Raw genomic sequence first — 9408 nt, forward strand, 5'->3', positions numbered from 1 at the left:
TCAAAAATTCTGCACAAATTCAACACATGTTTTCATTTTTTTAAATTAAATTCTCAAAAATGTTTTTTCTTTAAAATATTTATGCTTTCAAAAAGTGTTCAAAATTTTAAAATATGTTCATGTTTAAAAATATTCACAACAGTTACAAATATATGATTGCTACAGTAGCCCCCAGTTCGCTATATTACCATCTTGCTCGCTCGGTCCCGACTCGCGCAACAGTTCATGGATGATCCCGTGCATCAAGACGAAGCTCTCTGTGCGACAACCCTTTTATTTGACGCAAAGAGCGTCCAATAGTTGGTCCCCAATATGTGCAACCATGGTACCATAGCCAACTTGATCGGTAATATGCAAGTCTCAAGTTCCTATGTTTTTTTTCCCATTGCTTTGAAGTAGCTAACCATTGTGCCGAATGATAAGTTCCTATGTTAATTGCACGCGAGGATGGTGTCATGTACAAGAAATGCATTCCCCTTCCTCCCTCCTCCCGCGGCGCTCCCACAAGCGTATGAAGCTAACCCTAGCCGCTACCTTTGGAGCCCCCTCCGCTCTTCCTCCCCGTCGCTGCTGGCAGAGGATGCAATCTGGTGAAGCCCGATCGGCGCCGCCAGGGGCGAGGAGTTCTCGTCCGCTCATGCGGGTGGCTCGACGCGGGCTTGGGTGCCGTGCTAGGTGATGGGCGCGGCAGCGTAGCGGTGTATCGGTGCTGGACGACGTTGTCGTCGTGGTGGCGGTGTGATCGCTCGGGTCAATGATGACGACTTGCAGCGTACAACCCGGCCTGATCTGGCCTCATGCGGGGCGGGATATGGGCGACGTGGGTCACGGGCGGTTGCCCTTGCCGTGGCATATGACTGGTGAGGGTGGCGGCGTGACGCTGGTGCTCGGCCTCTCCATCCTCGGCTCTTCGGCTAGAGCGGCGTCAGATCGGGTGGGGGTGCGTGGTGGGCACCGGTCTAGTCAGACTCGTCTAGATTTCACCCGTGTTTGTCGGGTGCGGTGCGGGGTGGTGGCAGTGGCCCTATGGATCCCGCGCGGATGTGGGCAGCGACGACGTGGTGGTGGTTTGGGTCGATCCGCGACGGCGGTTGGGCGTTCTCTGGCGTCTGTCCGTTGTCGAGCGGCTCGTGTGGTTGTCTCCACTCCATTCCCAAGTTGTGCTTGTGCAGGATGTGCCGAAGGGATAGACTTTTCCAATCTCTATCCACTATTGAGGGGTGATCTATTGCCAAGGGGGCCACAATGTCATCCTTGCTTCCCGTCTAGTGGCGGTGTGCTGAAGGGGAGCTCGCCTTTGCTACGGGCAAGGCGGGGTGGTGTATGCCAACTTTGGTCAGGCGTGGACATGGGGTTGTTCAGGGGCGGGGAAGAAGGTGCCTTCCTGCTCATCCCTTCTTTCATCCTGGTTACGAGCCTAGGGCGGGGATGGAGTTGGTGCCACAGATGCTGAGACGACAGCATTGGTGGTGGGGGCCACAGTGCTCAGGGGTGGAGCACACAGCTCTGGCGTTGTCTTGTGACCATGGCCACGTGGGCGGCGTGGTGGGCATGGTGTGACGTTCGATGGCGGTGGTGCGGTAGACCGTACCACAATTAGGGGATGACGAGTGCTAGCTAGGGTGAAAACTCGTTCTGACTTGCCAGGCCGGTGGCGGCAGAGTTCTGGCGTCATCCCTTTCTTGAAGGCGTCGTCATGGTTCCCTTTGTTCGTCGTGGTGCTCCGGGGAAAACCTTGATCCTTGGATTGAGCGATGGCAGTGCTCCAGTATAGTTCCCTTGCTGAAAGCGTCATCTTGGAACACATGGTTCGTCATGCATGGCTTCTTCTCATTGTGGTGGCTTGTCCACGGTTGAGGGTCTCGGCGACTCCATAGTGGTGCTTATTGTTCATCTTTTGTTGGTTTGGAGTTGTACGGGGTAGTGTTACTTTTTTCAGCATTTTTGTATCCGATCTTGGGTGTATACGTTGTATTGGATGGTTCAATGATGATCGCTTTATATATAAAGTGAGTGATGAAACCCTTTTTGGGTATGTACAAAAAATGCGCGTCGAACTATGACAAATGGCATAGATCAATGTTCTTTGACGGCCATCGCACACGAACATCCTTTTCCCGGTTTTGGGTGTCCATCATTATATAATGAAAAATAATAATATTGGAATAATATTTTGGTGCATCCTGTCCACCAAAAAGTACATGTACACCATATTTGGATCTTAAGCGTGCCATACATGAACCTTAGAGCATCTACAACACCATATGATCCCTCAAACACCTGCGGACGCACCAAACTAGATGATTTAGCTACTCCTCGTCGGATATGTCGATAATCTCCGTGCCCGGCTACGGCAACATGGGCGGCAGTTGCAGCTCCGCCTCCTCCTCCTTTATCTCCGCGTTGAGTTCGGCGAAGAGCACGTCGGACTCTCCTGCTCTTGCCCGAGAAACTGTCGGTTGGCCTCCACATAGACCTCATTTTCGATGGACTCCAGACTGGCCTGCTGCTCCGCCATCTCCGCGGCTTGGGCGACAGCGAACTCCGCCTCCGCCTCTGTCATGGTGAACCCCAGAGCAGGCTGCTCCGCCTCCTCCATCGGCTCCGGTAGCTGCTCTTCCTCCTCCTCCTCTGGCTGCTGCTCCTCCTCCTCCGGCTCCGACGAGTCCGGAGGCAACCTGGCAGCGATGCGGGCGGCGTGCCTCGCCAGGATCTCCTCTGCGATCTGCCTCCGGTGCTCCAGCGTCATCATAGCATACGTCGTGATCTTGCACCGGACCATGGCGATGCCGGAGAGCGGGGGAGAGGAGGCGGACGGGTTCGGGTGGCGGCGCAGAGAGGGAGGAGGTGGATGGGCTAAGGTTGGGGGACGTCGGCCGGCTTAAATAGCTGAATTTGGTCTCAGGCGGCAAGCCGGAGCGGCACCACGCGGCGTGAACGCCGTGGCGACAGAGGAGGCGTCCGTCGGACCGCTGGGTTTTCGGGCGATTCCACGTGGGACCCGATCGTCAGTCCTATGTGGCGGGCGCGCCCGGGCGCCTCCATATCCGCCCCATATTCGGGCTGGATATGAAGGGTACCGGTCAGCCCGGATGTTTGAGGCCCGTTTGAGGCGTCTCTCTAGGTCAGCTTTTCGTGACAGGTCGGCGACTGAGCGGGCCGTCCGGGTGTTTGAGGCCGGTTTGGGACGCCCGGTTGTAGATGCTCTTAGGTGAGAATACTCAACTAAGGCTGGGACACGACAAACTTGATCAGCTTGAGTATGCAACTTCCAAATTGCACGTGGTTGGTACTGACGAAGGTGCCATGTACAAGAAATGCTCGCCCCGATAGGCCAACTAAATCAGATTAAGTATGCAATTCCCAAGTCCCCATGACAACTGCGCTGCACGAGATTAGCAGTGAGGATGGCGTAGCTCATCACAATAAACTAGCTGAAAGTTTCTCTACACAGAGGTCAGATCAGATGTTCAAAATGCATTGTTTCCAGCTTGGAACGGATGGTCCAAATGCATCTTCTCGAGAGAAAAGATGCTTATGAAAGATGCAAGATTATTATATTGCAAACGCATGCAGGATCGATGCTTACATCTGGATGTGAGCTTGGTAGTATACGAGTATGCCAACCATATATCAATCATATGAGCCTAATTCTTGGTTTAATCTCCAACTTATTTTGCCTTTCTCCACTAATTGGTGTCACCCTAATTAGTGTGCAAGTCGCCGTCTCTACAGCATAACCCCGTAATTCAACGGTAGATCAGACTGACTCGTCATTGACTGAACCATGTCTAACAAGGTAGAGTAAATAGCATAAAACTACTACTTTACAGGTTAGGATTCCAAAAAACTATCGATTTTTATTTTTTCTCTGTTTCAAAAAACCCCAAATGCATGCTGTTTAAACATTAAACCTATTTATGACAGATCGGGTCCACCCCTAAACGAACCGTTTGTTTGACCAGTTGTTTGACCGTTAACTGACATCTGGGGCCCACATGTCAGCCATGGAGCAAATAATCACAGAGATTTGTTAAAAAAGCCCCACCCGAACAGGTGAAGGACAAGGACCAGATCGAGAGGAAGAAGAACTGCTCCCTCCGTCGCCCGCCCGCCCGCCCGCCCGCCGCCGGCGATCACCCGGGCTCAACCCCGGCCATTCCTCTGACCCACCTCCTTCTCACCGAGCTCTCCGCACCCAGCGCCGGGCCAGCGGCCGCCTCGTGCTGCGCTCGGCCGCGCATGGACCTCGTCCCACAGGCGACTCCCGAAGATGCGTGCGGAGGGGAAGAGGTCTGCCGGAGATGGCGGCCGCTCCAGGGCAGGCAGCGACTACTCCAGGCGTCGCCCCATGGTGGCGCGGCAGCTACCGTAGGCAGACCACCACGGCAGAAGGCGGCGACCGCGGGCGGAGTGCCATGCCTACGCGGCGGAGACCCCATGCCACGCCACGGCGGTGCACCGGCGACCCCAGGCGGCGCGGCGAAGACCCCAGGCAGAGAGCCGTGGTAGCGCGACGGCAGCAACTCCATGGCCAGGACATGCCGGCCGGATTGCTCTGCCAGGGGTCCAAGGACCTGATTGCTTTTTAGAAAATATTATAGGGACCTGATTGCTTTCTCAAAATATTTGGAGGGGTTATTTTGTAAAAAATCTATGAAAGAGACACTGACATGTGGGCCCCACATGTCAGTTAACGGTCAAACACACGGTCAAAGAGACAGACCGTTTAGGTGCGGGCCTGACCTGTCATAAACAGGTTTAATTTTTAAACAACATGCATTTTGGGTTTTTTGAAACAGCCGACCACCCGTTTGGTAGTTATCTGAGAAAAATTAAAAACCGGTAGTTTTTTGGAACCCTAACCTGTAAAGTAGTAGTTTTATGCTATTTACTTAACAAGGTACGGTTCATCCATTCCGATGCATCGTTTCTCTGTGCTAGACCTATAGGAGTGAGTTGTGGAACTATTATCATCAAACTTGTAGCTTAGGTACTCGCCTTCACAATCTAATCATAGAAGTTTGATCTTCTTACCGAGTTGATTCTCAACCTCGTTCTGAAACTCTTTAAACTTTTCAAAGGTTTCTGACCTCTGCCTCATCAATTAGACACATCCATATGTACTCAAGTCATTAGTACAATCACAAAGTACATGTAATCACTTCATGTTGTCGTGCACATGGATCAAGAACTACATTCTCTAACTGTGTGGAGTAACCTAGATAGTCATTGGGAGTTTGACATTTTATTTGAGATGTGGAGGCTCAAGTCATAAAAACCCGTCCATTGCCCATGAAGGCTAGGCTAAGATAGTTTGTTTCATTAGTTTAAAATCCCTTAATTAGATTATTAGGAAATTACGGTGTCGAAGTCGGCTTATGACCAAGTGGTTAGTTCGTGCCTAAGAATTTTGAGAGTTTGATTCTCTATCTTCTATGAACTACCATGATGTTACAATGCCCATATGATCGATGCATGCTTGATCAGAATATATTTCCATTTCATTATGTCTGACGGGCTCTCGCAAATATCAGGTACGTGCAGCCCGTAGCAGAACTTCACTATATTCATTAGCACATATATTGAACATGACACAGGGATAAGATTACATTCAACACTCTTATTAATAAGAACTTTATTTCACAGGCCACACTGAGCCGATACCGATAGCCAAAGGCGTAGAAGATAAAAATTAAAGCAAGTACATGAGATTAGGACAACATATGCCGCCCTTCTTATTGCTGGAACACTAGAAGCTGACGAGTAAAGCAGCAAGTTTTCTTAAGAAACACTTGCTTCTACTAATTTGGGGTTGGGCGCACATAAGCTCCAAGCTGATCAACAAATTGCCCAGACCGCCCGTAGAAGCCCACAATGCTGTGCTTGTCTGGCGCAGTGGTACGGAAAGGAGTAGTACCGTTGGATTGTTTTCCGAATGGTCCATATGTCTTAACATTGGTGACAATGGAAAGTGATGTGACAACATTCGATCCTTGAAAGTTGCCGGTTGTGCCAAATATTTCCTTCACGGTCTCTGAAGGACCAAGCTGCACGATCTGTAAGGAAAGGAATGGCAAGTGATTATAACACTATATACTATTTGCGTTCGCTCGTAGTATTAGTGAGCACCACAAGGGAGTACATATGTGGTGTGAGATTGTGAACGTTATATATGTGATCCATGAATTGAGCTCACTATCCAAATGATGACTGAGTTGCATTGAAACGAAATCCAAAATTCACTCACCGGCTGCTTGACCCCGCCGCCACCACCAAATGGACCGACAGTCCGCCTTGCACCGCCTTGACCGATGTAGGTGAAGGCAATGGCATCAATAACTTCGTTACTCTGAATTGTGACACTTTCTAGACGCTGAGGTTGCTCTGCCTCTGTGATTTCAAATGGTATCCCTCCATTCCCGCCCCACGGCCCAAATGGTGTCCCTCCATTCCCACCCCACGGCCCAACCTTTGTAAGGGTGTTCTGCACATGCACGTATATATACATAAATATATGTGTGTGTTAGAGCTAATTAGAAGTAGAATGATGTACTCACATTTTGCATGTGTCCGAACCATGACAAAAATTCAAATTTGCTAGCTAAGCTGGAGTACAATTAACATATATAATAGATTAAGGAAGAACACGATCGAGGGAAAAATGAATCTCACCGGCTTTGGGAAGTTGAAGCACACAACACGGAAACGAAGCTCTCTGATGTTTCCGCCTGCCAATTCCTTGATTTTCTTGTAGGTGACCACACCTTGTGCAAAAGCGAACTCGCCAGTCCCACCCGTGACTACCCATTCACCTTCGTCAGAAACCAAATGCCCTTGCACACTGAGGGAGGACCCCTTAAACCTAAAACACAAGTTTGTAAGCATCACACACGCAAAAAAATAAGTATGGCAACATAAGTTCAAAGGGAACATTTTCTGAAAAATGCATGCATGACGAACCTCTCATCGGTGAACACTGTGTTGAACGACATAAACCAGGCTCCGCTGCTCTTGCCGGACCCTTGATGCAGGCCTTGTGCACGCGCAACAACCTTTGCCGTGGTGTCGGGACCATCGCGGATGTCCCAGTCAGTAGCAACGGTGACACCGAACCCCTGGGGAAGCTTTGGGTTCACTGTAATGAGCTGGTTAGCACCATTTGTTGCTTCGAGCTGCTGATGCACGAACAGGTGGAAGAGATGTTCCTGGTACTGGACCGGTGCGCTAACCGGAGCGGTGGTTTGGTAATATGAGGGGTTTGCCTTGGCCATGTTGATCAAGATTCGAGAGTGAGGAAAGCTAGCTTGCTGTCTAGGGTTCTTGTGTGGGTTGGCTGTGGAATGAGATGGAGTGAAGGGAGGTAATTTATAGGCATGTTAGACACCACCAGGTCATATGAGCGTCTATGCCCCCTCTGTCCGGAATTAACCGTAGATACACTCATTTCAGCGACGGTTAATTCCGGAGGGAGCTTGTACTTTGTAATTTTGAGTTCTGAAAGTGAACCCATCAGGCAACTGCATGCTGCCAAACTTAATTTATGTGATCTTGTTGCTTCGGATCAGGATCACGAGCTTGATAAACATATCCAAGTAGCCACGTCATTGCTTCAGATCTAGATGTACATCCACATTATGGTGACATTCGCTAAATTAAGAACTGACATTGGTTTAAGCGTCCCCACATATTGTGGATCTCCATACCATTTTGGGTGTACAAAACACCCTGCGATTGTATACAATTCTGCAGTCGCAGTAGTGACAGATACTAGCCATGCATCGTGATCACATGCATATCAAGTATATTTTGATGTAGAAAATGACAAATAAAAATTCGAAATTTTTGAATAAACTATGTGTGACGAATTATAGGAAAGAGATATATGGAAAAAACATTGCTTCTAAAATCTAATTGAGTATGTACTGTCTAAGCTCTATAGTAAAAATCACAGTTTACCATTAAGTGCAGCACCAATTAGACGTTCCTCTCAATATTACACTTTCAAGTTTCAAGTGTTGTTAACTTATGCATTAGACATTTCCTGATCTTATTGCTTCTTGGCAGTGTATGTGAATATTTTGTGGCGTATGCAATGTGCTTCTGTTGAATTAGTTCTTTGACATAGCCGTGTTCTTTATTAGAAATGTAGTTTCAGCTGTCGCCGATTAATGCCCTACCAATTTTTTTGCGAGGAATTAAGCTAACTTTTTTTTTTGCGAGCCCTACTGATATTACTGGAGGCAGTGAGAGACGGTTGAGGGAAAATGGTGCCCGAAGGGATCTCGTTGACGAAGTGGATCTAATCTAGGCAGAGATAGGCAACGTGGATGTTGCATCGAGTCAAAAACCACGTGACGCCATAACCCAATGTGTGCACCATGTCGGCCGCCTCGGGAGTACTACTGTACTCGTCTGGGTGGGTGAAAGTGAAACTCACGCACACGTACAGTGAATCACGTGCACGCATTGGGGGCATGCATGACGTGTCCTGCACGCCTACATATATATGGATGATGGTCACGTGCATGCTTTGCGTACCTGGCGGATTAAACCACTACTTCGGTGGATTAGAGCACAACTTTCGAGTTTTTAATCCGACTAGTAAGCATGCACGTGTAATACACGTATAACTATAGGTAATAATTTTCTTATTTATCCTGGTTGGGAGGCAATAAAAGAATATTGTTTTCAAGAACAAGGTTTCACCAAATAATGACAGAGAAGATATTTTAGGTAAGATTTACTAACCTCTATTCTAATGCACAGACAAGCATCTAATCATTGTAATTGGCTCATCCAATAATCTAGTTTCTAGTTAAAATGTTGGTTTTTTCTCCACTCTTGGCAATCTTGGCCAAGGAGGTGGAGTACTCATGTATCAACAGACATGCATGGATTATCTACCCTTCCACAAACAAGTCATAATCATCCATGCATTGGATAAAATTATTTTCCCGTGAAAAAAATACAAGTATGATATTTCATTTTGTCGCAAAAGGTACAATATTTCATTTACAAAATTTTCAAGTATATTAGTACTACATCACTAACAAGTGTAATATTTTATTCAATAAATTCTCAATAATATCCATATTACACCGTAAAAACAAGTATTTCTGTATTCCATCTTACTATAGAGTACACTCGTATTACATCACAAAACAAGCATATATAGAATCATACAATACAACCCAATATATCGCTCGAGGAAATAGAGCTTGACTTCTCGAGGAAATAGAGCTTGACTTCTTCTAGTTGAGGTTCCATGTAGTCACCAGAGTATAAATAGCTTGAGGTCTAATAGTTCAGGTTCCCTTTAGCCGATGAAGTCTTCGATACCTGTACATAACAATGTCCACATGATCAAGTTTGCTGAAACAAAATATCTCTGCACACAACAATTGG

The 9408-nt window shown here is 47.8% G+C and overlaps 1 protein-coding gene across 1 annotated transcript; it reads right to left on the reverse strand.

Moving 5' to 3' along the window:
• Positions 1–5605: 5605 nt before the first annotated feature.
• LOC123094249 (uncharacterized) lies at positions 5606–7366 on the reverse strand. The gene is made up of 4 exons (XM_044516303.1): positions 6964–7366; positions 6676–6865; positions 6251–6487; positions 5606–6059 (listed from the first exon to the last, which is right to left on the reverse strand). The coding sequence occupies exons 1-4, from the start codon at positions 7272–7274 to the stop codon at positions 5805–5807; spliced, it is 993 nt and encodes a 330-aa protein (XP_044372238.1). The 5' UTR covers positions 7275–7366; the 3' UTR covers positions 5606–5804.
• Positions 7367–9408: the final 2042 nt, after the last annotated feature.

Source organism: Triticum aestivum, chromosome 4B, assembly GCF_018294505.1.
Source record: "Triticum aestivum cultivar Chinese Spring chromosome 4B, IWGSC CS RefSeq v2.1, whole genome shotgun sequence".
Lineage (NCBI taxonomy): Eukaryota > Viridiplantae > Streptophyta > Magnoliopsida > Poales > Poaceae > Triticum > Triticum aestivum.

What these genes read in the sequence shown, in the direction of transcription:
- LOC123094249 (XM_044516303.1), bottom strand. Translation starts at nt 7,274, where the DNA reads ATGGCCAAGGCAAACCCCTCATATTACCAAACCACCGCTCCGGTTAGC. An exon ending in GCTTCAACTTCCCAAAGCCG is followed by an intron (nt 6,488 to 6,675) that starts GTGAGATTCATT and finishes GTGCATGTGCAG; the next exon opens with AACACCCTTACAAAGGTTGG. An exon ending in GCGGCGGGGTCAAGCAGCCG is followed by an intron (nt 6,060 to 6,250) that starts GTGAGTGAATTT and finishes CTTTCCTTACAG; the next exon opens with ATCGTGCAGCTTGGTCCTTC.